A 24906-nucleotide genomic window follows, 5' to 3' on the forward strand; every position below is an offset into this window, starting at 1 on the left:
AGCAGTTTCAGAGTTATTGCTTCATTAAGCACGTGACTAGAAACCTGAAGACACAACCAATATTTACATATTTAAATATGATTAAGTTGGAATTTTCCTACCCGCAGACCTCATATCAATACTAAAGGAGATATGACTAGTGGCAGTAAGGTCCATGTTAAAATTGATAACTTTTCCAATTTTTCCTCTCAGCTTTTTTCTTGTGCATTAGAATTTGTGTTGTGCTTAAAAAGTTTTTTCTGTTATTTTTCATGTGGAATAGTTTATTAAGCACATTAAAATATGGTTATAAAGAAAAACTTTTATTTTGGGTAGGCTTACCAAAATCTTTCAGTATCTGGGGAAAAAAATTTTTTTTTGTTACTTTGATGACCAAATGGTTTTTGTAAGATTAAACACTAAAAGGTTTTACCTGGTCATCTAGCATGGGTTATCAGTTAATATTAACAGCTATTATAAACCCATGTTAATTCCTTGCTGTTTCAATCCTTTGAGCTATAGTTTGTTTTGCTTTTTAATTGAGCACAGCTTGGTTTTCTGAGCTGTGTTATAAAATATACTCAAACAGTGATAAATCAAACACTTTGTATATCTCCTCAAACTCCAAATAAGATAGAACAGTCTAACCTAGGACATTGGAAGTAAAAGATTGCTCTGTTTGTTAAAAAATATTTTCTGAATTCTTATGTTTTAAAATAGAGTTGAAAAGGTAAGGTTGGAAGATCCTGAAGGCAGCCTCCTGAAAATTCATGAATGTTTAATTTCAGACTTGATCAATATCCTTTTTAATTTTCTTGAAAAGACTTGAGTTCCCTAACACAAAACAATCATCCCATTTGATGTTTCCTTTTTTGCCTTAGCAGTATATGGATGCTATCTAAGCTGTTCTATTGCAATTGCTACCATTTATTGTACACTACCTATGTGCCAGGCACTGTTACAAGTGCTTTTATGTGGACAAATTGGAAATACACAGATAATTGAACAGACTTTCACTTACAGTCAATTTTGCAACTATGGAAATACAGTTCTGATGGATACCAAAGGCTTAGCAGGGAGCTAAAGTATCTCCAGGCTGTTTTCCTCACAAAGTAGAGCACTGAATCAATCTTTTTTACAGTTGCTTTAATGTGCATAAAAGAAAGGCACTTTTTAAAAAGTTTTCTTTAAGAGTGGGAAAAACAATACTGAACACTTGGTGGGGGGTTGTTTGTTTTTTCTTTTTCTTTTTTTCTTTTATTTTTCTTTCCTTTTTTTGACCAAAGGTGTTTACCTTTACGTAATTTGACATTCCAAACAACATGAAATTATTTCTTTTCACTTTGGTTTTTGTTTCCTCTGGGCCAATGGGATAAACTACTTTCACTTAGGACTTCAGAACACAGTCAAAGTGAGCTTAAATAGTTCAGTAGACCTTTTTTGCTAAACTGTGAACTCTGTTAAAAAAAAAAAAAAGTAGGGACTCTGAATAGAGCAGAAGCAGGAAAATGGCTCATCTTGCGGCTCCTGTCTTCTTCAGGATGCTGAAGCATCAGGATGCTGATGGCCTTTGAGAAGCCCAAAGTTGCACTGGTAAAGAAATTTAACATATTTATAGGCGATGAATGTGATTTATTCACATTCTTTAATCACTATTCCTGACCTCATTTAGAATAAAGTAGTAAAGGTTTAAATAAAGAACCCAAAAGACCCCTTTTAAGTTTTAATTAATTATTCTGATTGACCACAAATACCAAAAATTAGGACCCTGAAGTTTTCTGCCTCAGAGAAATGTAAATGACATACATTGTTTCCCTTTCATAATTTTTTCCTTTCAGAGATACAAGTGAGTTGAAAAGAAACATTAAGATGAAATAAGAGGCTAAGACAAAGGAACTAGCTTAACATGATAAAAAAAAACTCCTAGGTTTTCAACAATATTCATCATAATATATAATAATATCGGCACTTATTAATTAGATTTAATCCCAGGGAAATTAGACGTGTGTTTGAATGCTTAATTTTCATAGTACGCTATTATTCTTGTGGAATTATTTTCATACTCTAACATCCTTACAAATGTGATTTTCTCTTAGCTTGCTCGGAGCATGATTACACTTCTTGATCCGGCCACTCATCAGCTAGATCTAGTGTTGCCCACTGTCATGACACCAATGCAAGGATCTTCTCTCACTTCCTTCTCCCCACTCTCCTCTACACGATCAGCACGGTAATGCATGCTGAGACACAGTAAGAGAATGCCCCTCCTCAAGGAGCTCAGTCTATTGAGGAGTTCAGGAAGACCAGGGTATAAACATCCCCATCTGCATCTTTTTCCTTCCATGAACCTCAAACTGGAGGCCTCTTTTGTAAAGAGGGCTCCATCATATACCTACCTCAGAGAGTTGTTGTGAGGATTAAACGTAAAGTGCTAAGCAGAGTGTCTGGTACAAAGGGGGCGCTCAATAAATGTTACCTAGAATTAGTATTCATGAAGATACTGTTAGGATACAGGACTATCATATATAAGATAGTTCCAATTTTTTGTTTTGAAGAAGAAAAAGTTTTATAAATTCAAGGTAATATTTTCTTACTTCAAGCAACAGTCTCACGATGACAAGGGAATGGTAAGAATTAGGGGAGATATTAGGTTATCTAATTCTTAAACCCATACCTGATATTTCTAAGTAGGTTATAAGAGTTTCTATTGTGTTTTTTAAACTTGCTTTTGCCTAAGTTATTTTTTAAGAGGTCTATATGTAATATTGTTTCTTTGGATAATACTAAGTACAAAATAAAATGCTATATATCATATTTAAATGTAATTTAATAGGATTAAATCACAGGGCAAGACCAAACCTTGATAAGCCTCAAAAATTGCAAAAGTGTATAAACCAGTATACATGCATAAGCTGCTTCTTCTTGCTAGCTTATTGTTGCAAACGTAGCAAATAAAGCAGAGTATTAGGCAATATCTTGTGCTTACAGTGTCCTAAGCAAAGGTGCTGAGTACAGTATATATAATTTTTCATTACAATTCTGTATTAGTGACCTGAGGAGAAAAGGTTTATTGTCAACCACTCTGAGCCATCTGCTGGTGTTTTTACTGCTTTCTAATTGAGTGCACATTAGAAAGAATCATCATGAAAATAAACTTGTTTTATTAGTATGTATACACTACTAGTATGTATACACATACATAAACTATATGAATGTATACATATTTATAGTATGTATACACTATAGTTTTATGTCAATAAGTATATTTCCAAATACTGTGTTGTTTTATTTTATGTAGAAAATAACCACATTTAAGAAAATTGATATTGGTTTATTGTATATACTCATTTCCTTCTCACAGTATCTTTCCTATTCTCATTTTAAAGATAATATGTGAGTTACATTTTAAACCAAAATTTTATTTCCATCAAGCAGTTGTTTTGATTATCAGTAGTAGAAAAAACTAACCTGTAGGCTAGGTAAGAACAATTTGAAGAGGAATGAATGACTCCCTTTGATGAAAATAGAAATAATTTAATTCAGTAAATATTGAATTGCGCTCCTATTATGAACAAGACACTGTATTAAAGTTTTGTAAAATATACAAAGCTTAGAAAACATGGTCCCTATCCTCATTCACCTACATACTCATAAAGGGGATAAAATTTGAAAACAAATAGTTATAGTAAAAAGGAGAGAAAAGGAAAAACTGTAAGTTAGTGGTTTTAAAATTTTTAAGTTAACATCTAAAATTTTTCATCATATGTTTAAATAGCTGCCAAGGATATAATTTTCAAAATATAGTATATATTTACATTTTAAAATTGCTATGCTCTATTTATTCAATAGCATTTAATTACTATAGTAATTTGTTACTCACCATAACCATTTAAAATATATATATAGATATATTTTTATATTTAACAGTTGGAAAATTTACTGCATTATTTTCTATTCTCATATTTCTGTTCCATTTCCCCCAAAGAATTTTATCCTAAAGTAATAAATATATGTGCTTTAAAATATTTTTTGATGATTCTAAGTTTCTGCAACAAAAAATATCTATAATTTGAATTTTAATTTTTAAAAATGTCCTGTGTCTACAAAGGTCAAAATGTTTAACCTCTTTTTCTTTTCTGGATTGAGTTAGCATTTATGATAATTAGTAGCACACAACTGATGAAAATTATCCATATTACAAATTTTGATAAAATTATTCATTTTTTTATTTTTTAATTTTTTTATTGAAGTATAGTTGATTTACAATATTGTGCCAATCTCTGTTGTACAGCAAAGTGACTCAGTTATATACGTTTATCATTTTTAAAATATTTATTTTAGAAATTCATCTCAGTGAGAAGTATGGGTTTTCTTCAAATAATTTAAATATTAATGGATAGATATTTCTTATTGCTAATGTGAAAGAGTGTTCAACATAAATCTTATCATTACTTTTTGTTATTATAGATGTATTGAAAATCTTGTTTTCATAAATAAGTAGATAGGAATGGAAGGACCAATGTCATTTAATTCCATAACTATTTCTAAGTTATAGCCAAAAAGCACATAAAAATTAATCATCAAAGTAATTTTTAATAAACTATCAGCTAATAACTCAATTGGACCCTTTAATTTTGTTGAAATCAAAGACCCTGTATTGTGAAAGGACTTGTTACCCAGTTGTTAAAATTATTCTCTCCCTAGTTTCTGGGCAGCATACCAAAAAGGCTCTACCAAGACTTATTAAAAGACTATTAGTTATATTGTTGAATCTTTCACTTAGAGGCAACTTGCTTAACCTGATATACTCAGAGGGTTTGGGAGAATTGAAATATTATTAATTTCATGCATTTTCACATATATATGATAAAATTCTTCTATTTTATCACATGCTCTAGTCACAGCAAACCTCAGATGAGAGCTCATATACAGCTTGTTAGCTTGTTCAATTCATGGAAAATGTCTGTCATAACCTAATGGGCAAACTCAGCCCTTATTGTCAAACTAATTTTCTAAATCAGACTTACTTTCTATCTGACTTAATTTTTCACTTCCAATGAGCACCTTAATACTCATTCCTGTGACAGCCATCTCATGTCTGAATTCCAGTGCTTCCACAGGTAAACATAAATGAGACATGGGTACTGGTCACAAGTCTGTCTCCTGCATTTCTTACAGATACTTTATATTCTTTACTTTTACTGGTCTTTCCTTCAGGAGCAAATGCACTTTGAAAATAATTGGGTAAGGTCTGCTAAACCAAAGTGGTCGGTACCCTGTTCTACAATGTCTGAATTCAAAATATCCTAACTCAGGCCCAAATATACTATTTCTTATGCCACCTTAATTAAGGTAGGCGCCACAGTTAAAATCATTTCCAAGTATCCCTTTTTTTGGCACTGCTAAAGGTTTGAGTCTGGGGCAATGCGCCATGGTGAAAGTCAGGATTCAAGGAGGACTATACCTGTCTTTTGTAAAGTAGGAGAAGGATGACTATGAAAGAGGTGTTGGGGAAAGAACTGGCCTAATGCCCAACTGCAGGCGCATTATTGAGCATGAAAACATACGTTTTTGTCCATGAATAATAGATAACATGCCCAACTCTGAAAAGTTATTATAAGTTATTAACAAACTAAATGCTAGGAGGAGGTAGGAGGAGAGGAGAGGAAGAAATGAAACTTAAGAGGATCAGCCCAGAAGATCCAGCATCTAAACAATGGGAGCTCAAAAGAGAAAAAAAAAATCAAAATAGAAGGAAGGAAATTATCAAAGACAAATCATACTGGAATTTTGCTGAGCTGAAGAACAAGGCTTGAGATTTGAAAGTTTATTGTGTGCAAAACACAAATAAACAAAGCACAAAATTTCATCATGAAATTTCAGAGCACCAGCAGTTAAAAAGTACATATAAAAGTATCTAGAAAGTAAAGACAGGTCACATACAAAGAAACAGGATTCATAAAAGCATGTCATATCTGAATAGCAACTGTGAAAGCTAAAAGGCTATGGAACAATACCTACAAAATTCTGAAGGAAAATTATTTCCAGCCTAGAATTCTGTTCCCAGACATATTATCAGTTGAGTGTAAAAGTAGAATTAGGCATATTTCCAGACATGCAAGACTTAAAAACTTACCTGTTCTGTACCTTCTCTCATGAAACAAGTGGAATGTGTACTGTGCCAAAAAAAAAAAAAAAAAAAAAGAGAGAGAGAGAGAGAGAGAAAGACATGGAATTCAGCAAAAGGAGAGAATTAAAGATAAGTCTCAAGGCAGGAGTCATAGGTGACAGCAAGCTCCAGGGCCTAGAAAGCAACCAATTCAGATTGAAGCAAGAAAAAGAAGGTTCCAGGGAAAAACAAAACTAAAATATTCTCTGATGTGTTTGGCCATATGAAGAATAATTTGGAACATTTAGAAAAAAAAAATAGTGCCAAGCACATAGAAAACTAAACAAATGCAAATAGGAGGCAATTATGAATTCCTAAGGCGAGAGTGCGGTAGGGAGCAGCACAGAAAGGAAACGTCCTAGTACACTTCTTGGCTCAATGGTGAATAATTATTCACATAATTATGTAAAACACTGGATATTGTTAACAATTCTTGCTTTCAAATAAAATGTATAATAGTACTGGACTTCCCTGGTGGCGCAGTGGTTAAGAATCCGCCTGCCAATGCAGGGGACAGGGGTTTGAGCCCTGGTCCGGGAAGATTCCACATGCCGCGGAGCAACTAAGCCCGTGCGCCACAACCACTGAGCCTGCGCTCTAGAGCCCGCGAGCCACACTACTGAAGCCCACACCACACCTGCTGAAGCCCGCGCACCTAGAGCCCGTGCTCCCCAACAAGAGAAGCCACCGCAATGAGAAGCCCACGCACCACAATGAAGAGTAGCCCCCGCTCGCCGCAACTAGAGAAAGCCCGCGCGCAGCAACAAAGACCCAATGCGGCCAAAAATAAATAAATTAATTAATTAAAAAAAAAAAGTATAATAGTACTATATTATGAGATATGTGGAGAAGGTGAGAAATTGTGAGAAAAAAGCTCAATTATTATTTATCATAATAAGTTGTCGACACCTAACCGCCAAAATCTATAAAGCAAAAAATATCCATATAAGCCTATGTGCTGGTAATTTTCCCTGTGCATCTGCAGATCTATGTTTACCCTTTCCACCCTGCTCTGTGACTCAGAAGGCTGATCTCTTCAGACTGTATCATCTAGGCTCCTTGTCTTTGGCTTCTAGTTGGGTTTGCTTAATGGGCTGCCCTAGTGGGAAATGGGAGGATAAGAAGAGGCAGAAAGAAGGCTATCGTTTCCTTCACCTTCCAGCCTCCCACCCCTTGGGCAGTGACTGCACTCCTCCACTTAAGGCCACAGCTCCTGTACAGCTACAGCTACAGTTCTTACTGGGTTCTGATCATCATTCCCCCGAATCTTGCCTCTTTTAATCTTAGAGTGGGTAATGGCATCATACTACTGTTAGTTCCACTACTGCTCCTCCCAGGTGCTTTACCATCCCTTGCTGTTTCCTTAACTCGGCCCACTCCTTTGTAAATCATTTCTTCATTAAGCTCCTCTAACCACCCCTGTTCAGGGGGCCATCTGTTTCTGCTGGGACCCGAACGACACAGCATATGAATTAGAACATGGATATTAAAGCTTTAAGAAATAGTTAAAAACTTTTCAAGTATTCACCACTAAGAAGACTCATGGTTGAAGACGGATGGGGCAAGAAATTATTGTGTTTTTAAACATATGTAATATAAGCCTGTGCTATTCTTTAACCTTTAAATTATAGACATGCATTATTTCATAAAAATTAAAAAATTATTAAATAACAATAAACATTTTAATTTAAACTATTAAGTCAACTGAAAAAATGCTATATAGCACAAAAATGGATGAGATTATATATACACAATATATTTTAGAGAGATTGAGAGAGTAAAGAGGGGTAGAAAGAGAGGGAGAAGAGAGAGGAGGAAGAGAGGGAGAGAGGACAAGAGAAGAATGTACAGTGGTTAGTGGTTATCAATAGGTGATAGGATTTCAGGTAGTGTGTTAGGGTTAGGGTTAGGGTTGGTGTTGGGGTTAGGGTGTGTGTGTTTGTGTGTGTGTGTGTGTGTGTGTGTGTGAGTGTATGGTCCAAGTTTTCTTCATTGTGCACGTATATTATGCCTATAATAGGCTAAAAAAATGTGGGGGAAATTAACCTTCTTTTAGAAATAGGTGGTAGAAGAAAAGGGTCTGCAATTTGAAGAACAATACAGGACTTTATTACAATGGGAGAATGTGTGAATATGTTTGTAAACTAAGGGAAAGGAGAAATAGAGAAGGAATTTTAAGATTCATGAGAGAGGATAAGTGAGGCATGGGAAAGTTTGATATAAAAATCACAGGGAGTGCTATTAGAAAGGAGGAGACAGAAAGGTGAGAGAAAAATTTAAAAAGGAAAAATGATATGAAGACATTTTGAGGCAAAGAGTAAAAACGTTGAAGTTTCTTGTATCAGGTTGACTAGCCATTTTCTGCAGAGAAAGTACTAGGTGAGCTCCTACCCTGAGCAGGAATCTTAGAGATCATTGATTCCTGAACCAACTCCTATAAACCAGTTGCACCCTAACGCTAAACCCTGATTATAGAGTTATCAGCTGAGTCATCTTGGGCAGTTCACATAATCTTCTAAAGTTTCAGTCATTTGCTCTTAATGTAAAATGAAAATAAAGATGGCACAGATTCTGCTTAAATTATAGGATTTTGCAAGATACAAATAATAATTGTTAAAAAAAATTTTTAATGAAATATGCAAATAATTTAGTCCTCAAATGATGTATTTGTCTGCTTGGACTGCCATAATAAAATACCAAAATATGCCAAAATAAAATGTGTGACTTAAACAACAGAAATTTATTTCTCACAGTTCTAGAGGCTAAGAAGTTCAAGATCAGATGGTCACCTTCTCCCTGTGTCTTCACATGGCAGAAAGGGTTCTAGTGCTTCTTCCTCTTCTTATAAGGGCACCAGCTCTATCCAATTAGGGGCTTACCCTTATGACCTCATTTAACCTTTATCACCTCCTCACAGGTTCCATCTCCAAGTATAGACACTTTGGGGTTAGGGTTTCAACATATGAATTTGGGGGGACACAAACATTCAGTCCATAACAACAAATGGTAAAGAACTTTTACCTCCAGGAGAGAAAAACAAAAGACACACTGAGGGAGGGGTGGGGTGGAAAGAGGACCAGCCTGTCTTGGAGGAATTAACATGTTTTAATATTATTCTATTTTGAAGAATGAAAATGAAGCCCATTTTTGCTGTCTTTTGCTGGTGTCATCTTTAATCACACTTAAAAACTTTCCCAAAGCGTCTACCCATCAATTTCTTAAAGGACTCTACTCTTTTTTTTTTTAAATAATAGCACATTTTGGAAAAGGAAAAAGACTGGGGGCAGTATGTGTTGCAGATATTGGAATTTAGGGTTGTCAGATAAAATACAGGACACTGAGTTAAATTTGAAGTTTGGAATCTCATGCAATATTTGAAACATGCATATGCTAAAAAATTATTCATTGCATATTTGAAGTTCACATTTAACTGAGTGGCCTCTATTTTCATTTGCTAAATCTAGCAATACTAAAAACTTACCATTATAAAATCGTGGCATGTATGTACAAATACATAGACTGGCAAAATAGAATTAAAAACTCAGAAACAATCACAACTATATAAAAGTAATTGACACTTGATAAAATGGGTATTTCAAACAAGGGGAAAGTATATATAATTTGATAAATGTTACTGAACATATACATACCAGTTAGAAAAAATAAAGTTAAATGCCTACTTCACACTAACCAAAACAATTTGTTGCAAATGGAGAAAAGTGCTAAATTTAGAAAACAACAACTAGAAGGACCAAAAGAAAATGTGGATGAATACTAATCTAACCTAGGGTGTAAAAGATCTTTCTAAAATAAAGCAAAAAAATAATAATAATAATAAAGGAAAAAAAGATAGCTTTTTCCACCTAAGTATTAAACATGTGTATGTTTTTTAAAAATAAATAAAGTGGGGGGAAATTGTCAACATATACAACAAAGGGCAAATATTCTTAATGCCTAAAGAATGAGATGCCATTTTTTTCCTGCCAATTTGGCAAAACTATTAAAAATGGTACTACTGAGGCTGGCAAGAGTGCGAAGAGAACACAGCCCTGACACACTGCTTGTGGAAGCATAAATTAGTATTATCTAGAGAAAACATCCTTCAGAGATGAAAGGAAAGAAAAAACATTTTCAGATGAAGAAGAAATAAGGGATTTTTGTTACCAGTAGACGTGCTCTAAAAGAAATTCTGAAGACATTTTCTTAGCATTTCTTCATGCTGAAGTGATAATACAAATTATTATGATTGTAGTGGTGGTTTACCTGACTATATATTTGTCTTAACTTACAGAACTGTATACCAAAAAGAGTGAATTTTACTGTAGGTAAAATTTATAAAAAGTAAATTTAGTGTTTTTAAAATTTGGATAAAACAAAAGACAATGGATTTATCGTCTCAGGGCACTCGAGGAGAGATTTTTTTCCATTTTTTTCTACCTATGGTCAGTCATCAAAATATGAATCAGCAGAAGAGGAATATGCCAATCATCAAAATCCAGAGATAATCCTAAAGCACGATTTGAGCTTCTCTTCACAGTCTCTGAGCTGACACTCAAAACCTCTTTCCAGAACAGCCAATGAGGCTTGACAGAGTTTCAGCATCATTGCCAGACCTCCCCAGGTGGAGCCATTAACAATCAGTGAAATGGCCCAAAAAGAGAGCACTGAAAGGAACATGAGTTTCAAAAATCTGCTCACTGCATTGTCAGTTTCTGAATGATGGAGAACTGAACAGAGAGGCCATGGTACCACTTTCCCTGTCTCACACACCTAGCACACTCTGTAGCAGAAATCAACTCCGCAACAACAATCTCATGTTACTGTGTAACCCTGAGGAGGCCAGGATGCGGCTGTCTCTGTCTAGAGTTGTGCTGATTGTCACCCGTCAATCTGTACAGTCAGCAATGTCTGTACCCAGAGCCTCTGGCAGCCAGTTCTACTTTAGACTTGTTCCCAAGTGACACTGGTGATTATTTTTATCTCCTAATGTTATTGTTTAACTAATTCACTAATGATTAAGACAATTTTGAAGACTGAGCAAGCCCCACTAACTAAAAGGCTGTTGCACTTTTGTTAACATGCAAAGGGCGTCCACTGCCTGCAGTTAGCTAATAATGCATTATAATTAATAGTACTTGGAGAAAGTATCCTGTCAGCGGGAGCCCTGAGGTTGTTTTCCTAACTGCCAAGATGATCTCCATTAGGGTTTTTCTGTTTCATTGGATTAAGTGGTTGGTGTTGTATCTACTCTGATTCTTTTAAATTCTGAAAGTAATTTGGGTTCTGATTCCACAAACTCACAGAATTTTCTTCATTAGCATTTTCTTGAACTGACATGTGGGGTGCTGTGATGATAAAAGTGGATAACCGCCTTCTTATTTACTCACCTCCAATTCTGCCTTGCAAAAGCACATCTATCTCAACAGGAGGGCATGGGCAAGCAAAACCCAGGGGAAGTCAGAACAATGATTCATCTACCCCATTAAAGATTTCTCCATTTGCTTGCTTCATCTCATGCTCTTCTCACAGTTTTTTTTTTTTTTTTATTCCCCTGTGTATAGGATCTGCTGTGTTCCATTATTCTTACTTGGTGCTAAAAAGTACATTTTGTATGTAGGGAAATCAATCTTGGATGTCTTATACAATTAACTAGTACATCGCCTAACACCACTTTGCTGGAGTAAGAAACAGGTGATGATGGTTTCTGACACCAGAGCTGTTCGGTGAAAGCCAAGAAAAAGAACAGCAAATAACAGGGTGACAAGATAGCCAAAGACCCGTCCTCATCTCCCACATCATTATGACTGTAAAATAAGAACACACATAGAAATATTTTTGGCAATTTAGTGCCCGTCTCCAGATTCCCCTTCCCATCTCTGCCGTCCTCCGTTGCCCACCCACATTCCAGGGGCAGTGGTTGAAGAGGGATGAACAGCATACATGTCCCACACACCACACTTTGCAAAAGCAAAAAGCACCTAATCATGTAAATATGATGGAAGTATCAGAAGTGAAAGAATGTGAGAAGAGTTATACATACTGTGAAACAAGAATCATTGTTCTTTTGGTTCTGCAATTATATAAAATTTCACTTTTGTCAAGTTAGAAATTAAATACACAGGAAACCTCTAATAACTCTGGCATTCAGTCACGTGGTGGCCAGTCTAGTTGTGTAGTCTGTGCTGTGGGGTAGAGTATCCTATGAATGTCAGTCAGGTCAGTTTGGTTGATAGTGTTGTTCAGGTCTCCTATTTCCTTACTGATGATTTATTCCTTTACCTGTTCTCTGACTACTGAGAGAGAAGTATTGAAGTCTCCAGGTGTAACTGGATTTGCCTAGGTTCATGACCTGTGCCACCATCATACATACACCTCCCCAACATTTTTAGTATTCTAAACTCTACTATTATGATGACAACCATTTAAAAATGAGGAAACTGAGGGATGGGGAGGATAAGTAAATTGTACGAGGGCACTCAAATAGGAAATGTAGGGCAGGATTCAAACTGAGGTAGCTTGACTCCAGAGTCCCTACTCTTCAACCCCATGATATTCTGTATCCTGTCTCATCTGTGAATTTCAAGAGCGGGTCAGATGAGGCCATGACTTTATTCACCGGTTACAAGGCAACTGCAGCACAAGTCAACTTCTAGGGAAGCTCAAGCGCCACCCTGCCTCCACATTCTCCCACTTCCACCCCGACTCAACACAATCCCATCCTCCCCTCAAGGAGCATTAGAGGGGAAGCTCTGAAGGTATGTTGTTAGGAGTTGCAGCTTTCAGTGGGCCAGAAGAAAGTAAAAGCCCTTGCTTTGGCATGAAGGGCTCTTTGGGGTTCTTTCTTTCTTTCCAGCTTCTCTCGGTTCTTAGCTTCCTCGACTTTGTTCTGTTCAGGATGCTGGTGTGGATGGGTCTGATCCCTGCCTTGAGAGGGGCCTCCACCCTGAAGAAGCCTAGAGGTGGGGAGATAGAGCCAGTACTGCTCTGAAGGGTAGCAATTCACCTGTCTTTGCTTCTTTTTGTCATCAGTGTGGATAAGACCCCAAAGGTCAAGTATGGAGTGTGGGCTTTGAGGAAGGACCTGTTCTCAGATTAGCTTTAGGCTAGAAAGGCAAAAGGGAGTCCTCCTGGTTCATTCACAGTTCACTGAGTTTAGCAAGGCCAGGATGTCTCAAAGGAGTTGGGGTCAAAGTTATACAGGAATAAGTAATGTGTATCATCCTGGAATATGGCTTCTGTGTAGAGATCTCCTTGGGACACTGTAATGGTGGACCACTGGCCACTTCTGTTTTCATCAGAGAAAAACTCAAACCATAAGATTCTCCATGGAAATGGAATAACCACTTCTAAGCCTAAGAAATGTAAATTCCCATTCAGGATACAGCTGAAGAACTGTTCTGCTGTAGGCCTCAAAGATTTTTTTCAGACCTGAAGGCCCTTCTGATGTGGATTAGGGCAAACTTTGGATCCAATGCGAGACAAGCAGGCCAGTGTATCTGATATCTTGAAAGCAAGAGATGACCAACCACTCTCTGTAATCAGTTGAGGAAGGACTGTGAGGTCTGAACACCAAATCCAAGGCTGATATCCAGGCACTTTGGGAGACCAGCTGCCAAAGGCACCCAGACAAACCCAGCAAAGTGGTGTTTATCTTGCTGCATTTACCACAGAGTCTGACCTCAGCCTTGTGGGCTCAGAAGGTCAGTCCCATAGGGTCCCAGAGCTGCCTGCCTGGCTTCAGGGATGCAGTGCATGTAGAGGTAAAGAACAGGGACTCTGAAGCCACAGCACCTCAGTTTGAACCTGGGCTTTACTCTTTACTAGCTGCAAGTTACTTAACTTCCCCGTGCCTCTGTTTCCACATTTAAAAAATTATGATAATAATAGTTAGCTACCTTCTAGGGTTGTTGTAAGAATTAAATATGAGTTAATATTTGAATAGTGTTAAGACTAGTGTCTGGCACATAGTCAGTGCTTTTTGAGTGTTATTACAAAATTAATAAGAGACTGGTCATAATACCATAGTGGCAAATTATTTTACAATGAGAAAACAGAGTTGTTGAGCAATCTGGAATTTCATGTTGACCTGACCTGGCTCCAAGGGAAGCCAAAGCAACATGGTTTTTACTGAACATGGAATGTTAGCAAGCAAGGAGAGTTGTTATGACCTGAAGTATCTAGTAGCGTCAGGCTCTGAGATTGTTTCAGATTGGAACATTCCTACTATAGATATGTTAGTATATTTATCAGGCAAGAATTATGGGCCTGGGTGTGTGTGTGGGGGTCATCTGGTTGCTATATGGTTACTTTGCATATCTCTACATTGATATATTGCAGCAGCTGTAATAATGATGATGATGAGAATAATAATAATTTGGTGACTACTTAGTATGTCCATTATAAACATTTTCTCATTTATTCCTCACAACACTCCTATAAAGTAAACACTTACAGATGAGGAAACCAAGATTTAGAGAGATAAACATGGTCTCTCTGCACTTTTGCCCTTGCAGTTTCCTTGCCTGGAACACATACTTGCCAGTCACCTGGATCACTCCTATTCACCCTTCAAGATTCAGTTTTAGTGTTCCCTCTTCTAGAAAGCAGTCCCAACTACCCTTCCTGAAGCCTCCTCTGGGCTAGGCACCCTTCCTGTCTTCCCCCCAGTCCTCTGCATGACCTCTGCAAAGCACTCACTGCATCGTATTAAAATGTTCTTAGCTGCCTCTTCCACTAGGGCAGGATGTGCCTTGTTATGACTATATCTTCTTTCTTCCCAGAGGTGCTTAATATCTGGCAGAAATGATTATTCAGTAGAATGAGTACAGTGCCTGGTACTGAGTAGGTTCTCAAATACTTAGGGAATCACAAATTAGATAATGGTAAAGGCTTTAAGTATCAAACGGGTGATGGACTAAGGATCCTTTAAGGTCCAGTTGTGAGACACCACAGTTTTGAGATTCAGATTTGAGCCTGGCTAGCTTGAATAGATGATGCCAAACTTCATGGAGAAAAGAAGTGATTTCAAGAGGAAGATAAGGAAGTCAGTTTTGAGTTCAAATGAGCAAAAGAAATTACCCCTTCTAAGTTGGTAAACTTATCTAAAAGTGGAGGACCCACTTTTTTTAAAAGGAAAAAAACCCACAGTATATTTTAATGTTACCCTATACTACACTAATTCTAATTTTCAAATGTAAATCTCTATACAGTTGCTAGGAATTATAGTAGTTCGACCCTAGAAATAATCCAACTTGAGTCATATCCTCAAAGAATAAGCTGCTCAGTTACATAACTCAGATTATATATTGAAAGACATGAAAATGCCACACAGGAGGGGAGGGTGAGCCCATCCGTATTACCAAATGGCCACTGCAGCAGTAGCAGTGGGCCTGCAAGTTTCCATTCACAGCTTTGATTTACCGTTGACCTCTACTGACTAGCCCCGTGATCTTCACCAAGGTGTCTCATGGAGTAGTCATTCTTTTCTGCCATCTAAGGGCTTCATGAATTGTAAATCAATTCAAAACTGATAAACACACATCAACTCCTACTTAAACTCTGTTCCAAAGCAGAGTTGTTTCCATTAGTCTGAAATCTGTTATAAACCTTTCACACTAGGAAACCCATGGTGAGACTCTCTCTCAGTAGAAAGCATATTTATTTCAGTTAAGCCTTGGAAACTAGCTTAAAATGTAACATGGTTTCTTTTGTCTTGTTTCTAATGCTTCTTCATTGCAGGGGTCTCTGGCAGAAGGCTGGTTTTGATTGTCATAATTAGATTAGATGTCATAATCTAAATTTCATTGCATGTGTGGATTGATTCAATAGTAACAAAGGAGAATGGTCGCCAATTCTCTGTTGTTGACCAAAGTTTAATCTGAGTGTTGTGGGAATATTAATTCCTTTACGGAACTCCATGCAAGACAATGTGCTCACGTTCTTACGCAAATCTGTAATTTCAAACTGTGTTTGCCGGTAACAGTGTCACTATAGTACAAAATCAAAGTTTAATGTGTTTGTGTTCACATGCTTTCAAAATGAGTTTCAGAGTCCACCTGCAGTACAGATAAGCTCTGAAATCTGCTATTCAGGATTTTATCCAGGGAACTCTCTGCAAACAACAGGCTGTGTGGTTATTTTAACTTGTGAAAATCACACCCCCTTAGGCTGTCCATTTCTGTTAGACAGCTCTAAATACTGGAAACTACTTCATTAAATTGAACCAAAAGCTGCCTCCCTGAAATTTCTTCCATTTTTCAGGTGGGAATATCTTCCAGGTAAAAGCTACAGGGGCCCAATTTCAACCTATCACAAAAAATAACTTTCTAACAATCAAAAGCTTTGGTGGACAGTGAGCTCCACGTTATTAACATGGCTACCGCGTGAATTGAGTGTACGTGAATTGCACGTACAGATGCTCCTCAACTTAGGATGAGGTTACGTCCCAATAAACCCATCATAAACTGAAAACATCGTAAGTTGAAAATGCATTTTAGACACCTAACCAACTGAACATCACAGCTTAGCCTAGCCTACCTTAAACATGTTCAAACACAGGACATGTAGGGTATCGGTTGTTTACCCTCATGATTGCATTGACTGGGAGCTGAGACTCACTGCCACTGCCCAGCATCATGAAGGAATACCATACCACATATTGCTAGCCTGGGAAAAGATCAAAATTCAAAATTTGATGTCCAGTTTCCACTGAACGCCTATCACTTCTGCACCAGTGTAAAGTCAAAAAATCTTAAGTCGAGCCATCGTAGGTTGGGGATCGTATACTATATGCCAGACCCTCTTTACCTATATGAAATCTTCTATCACAACAGCATCTTTAAGTGGGCACTATTATTATCCCATTTTAGAGATTTAAAAAAAAAGGCACAGGGATTTTAAGCAACTTGCCTGAAATCATACATGCAGATACTAAATGAGTAGAGCCAGGACTCAAATCCAAGGAATCTAACTCCACTGACCATACTGCAAAGCCCTGTGTATTACATCACCACCTGACACAGAAAATTCTAGCAGCAAAGAGGCTTGAACTAAATGACATCTGAAGTCTTTTCCCACCCTGAGAATATATAGCACAGGAAATTCTCATGCAATGTGAACATTTCCCCTTAACTACCCTTCGTCAGAGTCTGGAATAATTGCCTCTCTTATGTGCCTCCCTGGATGTGTGTACTTCTTCTATAATGGCACCTATCCAATGACTTTATTTATTGTGTTTCTCTCACAAAGAACTATACTTCCTCAGATTAATGACTACTTGTACCTTCTTCATCATTATATCCTGAGTACCTTGCACAGATCCTGGCACAAAGTAGGCAATCAATAATTATTTGTTAGATAAATGAATGAAGTATATAATGAACCAATGGTAACATCTTATTGTTCTACAATTTAAATTGCTGTCTTACTGCAGAAATAGATGCTGGAACGAAACCTAGGGAGAAAAAAAAAAGATATACACACTTGAAGTTAAGGGTCTTTAAAAAGCATATCCTTTTATGCTTACTGTATGTTGCTTACTAATAAAAGAATATAAATATTTAAGAATAGGAGATTATTTAAATAAATTATGATCTGTTCACCCAGTGGAATATTGGACTTCTATTAAAAATGATGCTGAAAAATAATACTTAATAACATGGAAATACATTCTCAATACATTAAATTTTTTAAAAATTAAACCCACTTTTTGTGCATGTCAGAAAGGAAAAGAGGAACAAAATGGTATATACACACAAACATTACTGAAAGGATTATATAGCAATAATGTTTTTCTCTGCTGTAGAATCAGAAACGAATTTTTTTACAGGTGAAGGGTTTTTTTATTTCACTTATCTCTATTTTCTAAATTTCTACAATAAACATGTATTACATTAGGAAAGAGAAAAATAAAAAGTTTTTGTAAATGCCTTGCACATGCTGTGTAACTATTCTTAAATTCATGGGCATCAACCAAAAGTTCAGGGCAAACTAAAGGAAGTTTCCAGCCTTTTTCTTTAAAACCACTAAGTTCATCTGTTTTGCACTGACTATTAATAACGAAATACAACCACTTCTGCTTTATCTTAAAATTAATGGTATTTATTTGACAACTCAGTGTAACAGCTTGCTATGCACTTTCTTTTGGAAGTTTCCCATTTGTAACGTTAAAAACAGGAAAAATGTCAGCTGGCAAATGCATTCTTTTTTTTTTTTTTAGTTAGAGGGTAGATGAATGGGGGTGAGAAGCATTCTGATTGTCTATAAACAAAGCTTTAATGAAGATGTGTCAGAGTATTATTAAAGTGTGATTCTACTTTTGCAGAAAAAAATCTAAAGATCAATTTATATGGCTTTATTTTTTACCTTATCGAAATATACAGAATTTTAATATGCGTATATTGTCTCTGACTTAGTTATAATGTGTGTCTGCATTGCTGTTTAAAATGTCCATTCATTATGTAATGTAATAAAAGAGAATCTTCAAAAATGTATTTAACATGAATGTTATCTCTAGGTGTTGTCATCATAAATACTGGAATTTATTTTTAAATTATTGAATATAGTAGGTGTGTTTAAGATAATAAATCAGCCTCCAAACAGAAATGTTTAATTGATAATCATTTATTAACGTGCTTTGAAAAATTAAATTGTGAATTAAACAAAAAAAAAGTTTTTGTTTTTGTTTTTTTGCTAAATACGAACAAATTACCTATATAAAATAATTAAAAAGGAATGGGTACAACTTACTACCCATGTACTCAATTATCTTTTTTTACCCAATACTTTAGTTGAAATACTGTATATAGGCATGTGTAAGGGGAAGGGGTGACTCTTGAGAAATATATTTTCAAAGTGGAAACAAAAGCACCATAGACCATCATCACCCAAACTTGACTAAAGTGTTCAGAGGCTACTGTGCAGGCACGAATCTCCTCATGCTTTTACCTTTCTCCACTGATTGTAACAAATGCACTAACTCCCATGAAGTGGTTAAAACCAACCAACCAAACGAGAAGCAATAACAAATTCTTTATAATAACAAGTACCATGGAAAAGAGAAACAAGTGCTGGTTGTAGAAATGAAAAAAAATAAACAGGGGTAAGACAGTGATAGTTCCTGGCCTAGAACTATATAATCTGGGGGAAAAATTATATACAAAAATTCCAGGCAAAAACAGTTTTTCTAAATGTTTTCTTCAGGTCTTCCTATTTTTTCCCTCCAATAACATCAGACTTGGCAATTTCTAAAAAATGTTATACCAAGATTTCAACTACTTAATTTTTTTCCCCTGCCATAACAACAACAAAGTAAGGGTGGAGAGAGAGAGAGAGAAACAGGGTAAGAGAGAAGGGAAAATGTGGTGAGTGAGTAGTGCCACTGCTGGCTCTTATAAAGAATTCAGTTGTCAGTGATACGGGTAATGATCAGGAAATAGTTTTTTTAATGAGGGGGGGAGGATGTGCAGCGGAGGATGCTCCTGTGGGTCACTGAAAACTGGCCCTCCTTCCACCTATTTGTGGGAAGGGTTAGACTTCAATGTCCAGCATTGAGAGAAGGAATAGAGAGTGGTGGGAGTGATGGTCCAGATGTGAGCATGAAGCAATCAAGAAGGTAAACAGCTCCGTCTCTCCAGACCTTGGAGTCATATACACAATAACCTGGGAACAATTTATCATCATTATAAGACTTCCCTACAAGCCACAGAAATTCTTTGCATTACAAAAACACAGTATTTAGTTAAACCTCCTTCTCAAAAGAAATTGTTTATATTGAGAGACAGCAATGCATTCACAAAACAAAACAAAACAAAAAAAACCAAAGTATTTTTTTAAGACAGAGCTATGGTAGGTAAAAGGCAGTAACTTGAAGGAAAAAAATCACGATTGAGAGTTATAACACTAAAAATAAGCATATAGTGGGTGTGCAATACCTCTAAAGATACTGTCCATCCTAAGAAATAGTGCCTAGATATTTAGCTGATGTGGATATGAGAGATATTGGGTTGGCCAAAAAGTTCGTTCGGGTTTTTCCATAACATGAAAATCCCAAACGAACTTTTTGGCCAACCCAATATTTGGAGTCCAATCTGGGTGTACAGGGATTGTCCTCGGAATAGCGCTATAACTAAAGATAAGCAAATCTAATCAAATATGAGCAATCTGACTGCTTGGAGACTGGGTTGTGGCATGGAGCGATATCTTCTTGGAGCATGTGAAAAAATATATATTAAGAACTACATAGAGCAACATGGATGAATTCCACAGGCCAGTGTAGAGCGAAAGACACCAAATACCAAAAGGTCCATAAAGTATAGCCCATTTACATGATGCTCTAAAGTGGGCAAAACAAATCTGTGTGCCACAATTAAGGATACTGGTTTTGGGGGAGGCAGAGGATGAAGTCGGGTTTTGACTAGGGGGACAAGAGGGAAGCTACTGCACTGCTAATATTGTTCTCTAACTTCATTTGGGTGATGGCAATATGATGTGTATACATTTGTAATAGTTCATTGAGTTCTTAAGTATAAACTTAAAATTTGTTTACTTCTCTGTGAGACTTTACCAAGTTAAGGAAGAAAAGAAACATATGCACTTTGCAAAAATGGGACGCTGTATTTGACAACCTAAATCATTCTGGTTACCAGAGAGACCCACCCCATTATGAGACGTGTGTGGTGCAAATATTCTTATGGCCTTCGTGACATTTCCATCAGGATCATTCCTCTCCCTTTTCTCAGTCTCTTGAGTAGCCTTCTAAATGCTTGTTCAATCTCCTGGGAAGGCTAGCACAACTCTGGAGCCAGAGAGACCAGGGTTTAAATTTTGCTCTCATCACACTGACCAGTTTGGGGAGCTTGGGCATGGTCTCCATGCCTTGGTTTCTTCATCTGTAAATGAAATGCTAAAATGTAAAGCACCTGACACATTGTCATTTTAATAAATGTTCACTCATTATCTCGTTTCCCTTCCTAAGAGTAAGAAACGCAAATTATTCTGGCCACTGGTATGTACTCTCCTCCTCTGAATAATACTTCAGCATTACTGTGTGTAGCTGTCTTGAGAGCTGATCCTCCACTGGAGAGACTGGAACGTTCCCATCTCTGGACTGTACAAAGTTGAGGTCAGACCCCACTGTGGAAAAGGCAGCTTTGTGAGGCCCCAACTGAGAAACCTGCCTGCCTCCCCTCCATCCACTCCCCTTTCTACAGGAACAGCTGACGGACAAACTTTCTTAGGTGACTGATGCTTCTTTCAACCTGATCGTAGAGTGTGCTTCTCCCATACCACCTTCCTGTCCCTTTACACAAACAGTTCCCCAGAACCCATGATGAGCTGCCACATTGAGATCAGCCCAAAGCAATCCGTACCCTCCATGCATTCCCACCACTTAGCTTACCTGGGAGCGTTTCACAAAGCTCATCAGGCCATTTGAATTTGTATATTCAAAGATAACATTCTGGTGATAAATTCTAGCATTTTTTGTAATTTAAAATAAGAATAGAGTAACTGCCTTCTTGTGTGGCTGGCAGCCTGCTGCTTGCAAAATATCTACTGCTACTGCTGCCCAAATTACTGAGTACTGTTTACCGCAGACAGTGGTGGTGTGGCTTGGATGGTGCTAGGCCACTAAGGATTGCTGCATGCCCCGTGGCCTCTCTACCACTCTCATTTCCTAGTTGCCAATGGCAACTACAATCAAAGTGCCTCTTCAGTGTAACCACCAGCATCTTTTGGCCTAGTGTGGTCTAGCTGCTTCAGCTGAGACAATAGCACTAATATGTCACTCATTTAAGACAGTGGTTCTGAACCCTATCTGCACATTAGAATCACCTGAGAAGCTTAAAAAACAATTAACCTTTGCCTGGCTCCCCACTTACTCCCATACCCCCCGGGATTCTGGCTTAATTGTTCTGGGATGACATTGGTCATGGTTATATTTTAAAAGTTCCTTAGGGGAATCTAATGTGTAGTCTGGGTTCAGAACTACTGATTTAAGAAGTCTAAAGGCTATACACCATAATATGAATACTGGGTCTATCTGGGTGGTGAAGTTACATACAAATTCTATTCTCTTTTCTGTTGTTCTTATTTACTGTTTTCCGATCTTTAAAATATGAAAATGTTTAAATTGCATATTAAAATTTTTTTTTCAAAAATGAAACCTACAAGTAAAACATGAATTTAAATTTTTATTCCCATTTGTATTAAAGTCATATCCCTACTTTGGAATAAATTTGAGGTAAATTGTAGAAATAATAATCAATGACAGTTATCTTTAAAAAAATGGGATTAATATAAACCATACATACTCCATGTATTTAACATGGTATCATGATTTGAAGAGTTATTTTAGAATCCTCCCTACCCACAAATAGCTCCACAGTGTCAGAACCCGCTTTCATTACCCTTTCCACTCCTTCTCTAAGTTAGATTCAGGTTCTTACACATATCTGGACCCCCTCAGGCCCACTCATCCTAAGGACCCATCTCTACATAGACAGAAAGGATATAAGAGATCCTTTTTTGACGAAGATTGGGCTTAAAATCACTTACACAAGATGCTCTATTTACTGCTGGCTTGACTTGACTTGCGTACATCTGGAGCATACGCCTACCAACTACAGATAATGAAGTTTTCCAGAGTCCCCAACACGGGGAGAGCACTCTTTGGTGAGATATATACTGAGAATTTAGGGAGAGTTTACATAAAAAGGCATACCAGTCCTAGTTCCTTGATGAACTACAAAATGCCTCTCACCCCTTTTCCTCTCACTGGGCAACTCTCCTTTCTTTATTAAAATTGACATCGTCATTTATTATCCCATACTAGTGTAACTGTTCGTATGAAATAGCTCTCCACATCAAAGAAGTATTGGTCTAATATGCCAGTAGTACTAATGTTAAGAAACCCTAGCTTACATATATGACTTTATTTGTATTTTCTGAATGCTACTTTACTCACTTGTAAAATGGGAATAAAAATACCTTCAAAGTATTTTCTGACCCTCAAAAATATAAATGATTTACTCAAGACCACCTACTCAGTAAACAATAACACTAAGTATTGTTCCTAGATTTCTAAGTGTAGTTATCTTCCTACTACATTGCAAACTTGGTATCTGCTTGATTTCTCTGGTTCTCCTACTTGTACTCCTGTGTCCCTCTGTTCCTAAGCATGGTAACTGCACTTCTTAACCTTCTTTGGGTTCCTCATCTTTTCTGGCCTCTAATACTGTCTTCCCCGTGTCATCGTTTGGCCCTTCTGGTCCTCTGGTTCTATGTGAGGCCCAAGGACTAGTGTTATAGACTGAAATTTCTTCCTGTTTTACTGAATTTTATGTATACAATAGAATAACTTCTGAGATACAATTATTTTCTAAAAATAAATTTTGTTATTGTTTTCTTAATTAGCTCATCATTAAAACTTAAAAAAAAAAAATAGCAACAGAGAAAACTGAAAATAATCTCCAAACTTAGAAATATCTCTGCCATCACATTCAGTCTTTTTTCTATGCATACATATTTTTTCCTTCCATTACAAGGTATTGTGATGTCAACACTATCCTGTAATTTTTTTCCACTTAATACATCAGGAACCTCTATGTCACTAAATATTATTCCCTAAATATTTAGAGAATTCTCAATTCACAAAATATTATTAATGGCTTCATAGTAATTCATTGTATGAATTTGTTTAACCAACCCTGTATTGTTGGGTAGTTAGACTATTTCCAACTTTTATCTTTTATAAACATGCCTTTCCAAATATTCTTCAAACAAATCTTAGAGTATTGTTATCATGTTCTTACCTAGGAGTGGAATATAGGGATCAGATGACATGCAAAAGTTTAATAGTTTTCACATATAGTGTCAAATTGAATGGAAATTTTACTTCAAATTGGTTAATAGGCCATGGACATCCTTCATCCAGGTTGGTTTCTCGCTATAGTGGCCCCTCATTGCATATCTGTGAAATGGAAAACCAGAGTAAGGCTGGCAATTGATGGTGATTAGTCAGCACTTTCACCACTACTGTAAACTAGCTTTGAATAATCCTGAAATTCAATTCCACTGACCTTCAGTGAATGCCACATAGTTCAAACATAAACACAATGTAGAGACTATAAAGACAAACTGCCTACCTTGAAAGTGTTTATAATTTAATTATATAATTATTACATAATACAAAACGTGAAAATAAGAAAATTACAAAGTGCTGTGTGAAGAAGATTTCTGAATGTGTTGCTTGGGAAGATTACATAAAGAAAATGAATTTAATCTGGGCTTTGATGCGAATAAGGTCAAACTTTGTCTAGTGTTGGGCAGAAGGGCACCTTGGGTATGGAGACATATGAAGTGAAACACTCAAGGGCAACAAAGTGTCTAAAATTCATTTTTAAAAAAGGACAGCAATCAAGGTGTCTCATGAGTAGAGTTAATGCAAGGCAATAATGGGAGATACCCTGGGGAAGCAGACTGATATCAAACTTAACACTTTGCTGAGGAGTGGAAATTATTTGGAATGAAATGAGGAGCTGGTGAAGGAGAGAGAAATGTTGCAGGAAGGTCACTGTGTCAGCAGTGTGGATCAAAGCAGTCTTTGGTGTAGGGAATCATTACAGCAGCCCTAGTGAGAAGTAAATAAGGGCCTGGAAACAGAAAGGGATAGGAGAGAGGCAGACTGAGACAAAGAAAATTTATAGCTGAGACTCTTCAATTTATGTAGAACATAATAATGCAAGAAAGAGTGAACACTG

At 36.7% G+C, this 24906-nt stretch overlaps 1 protein-coding gene across 3 annotated transcripts in view; it reads left to right on the forward strand.

Moving 5' to 3' along the window:
• The window catches only part of SLC2A2 (solute carrier family 2 member 2), a 38032-nt gene extending 30249 nt beyond the window's left edge, over positions 1-7783 (forward strand). For 2 of the 3 annotated variants that reach the window (XM_061194477.1, XM_061194480.1), the window contains one exon: positions 700-3117. In XM_061194477.1, coding sequence (XP_061050460.1) covers positions 700-808 — 109 coding nt within the window. In that variant the 3' untranslated portion in view covers positions 809-3117. Of the gene's footprint in view, positions 1-699; positions 3118-7525 lie in introns of those variants that run through there. The other variant, XM_061194478.1, reaches the window with a different exon arrangement.
• Positions 7784-24906: the final 17123 nt, after the last annotated feature.

This window comes from Eubalaena glacialis, chromosome 6, assembly GCF_028564815.1.
Source record: "Eubalaena glacialis isolate mEubGla1 chromosome 6, mEubGla1.1.hap2.+ XY, whole genome shotgun sequence".
NCBI classification, from domain to species: domain Eukaryota; kingdom Metazoa; phylum Chordata; class Mammalia; order Artiodactyla; family Balaenidae; genus Eubalaena; species Eubalaena glacialis.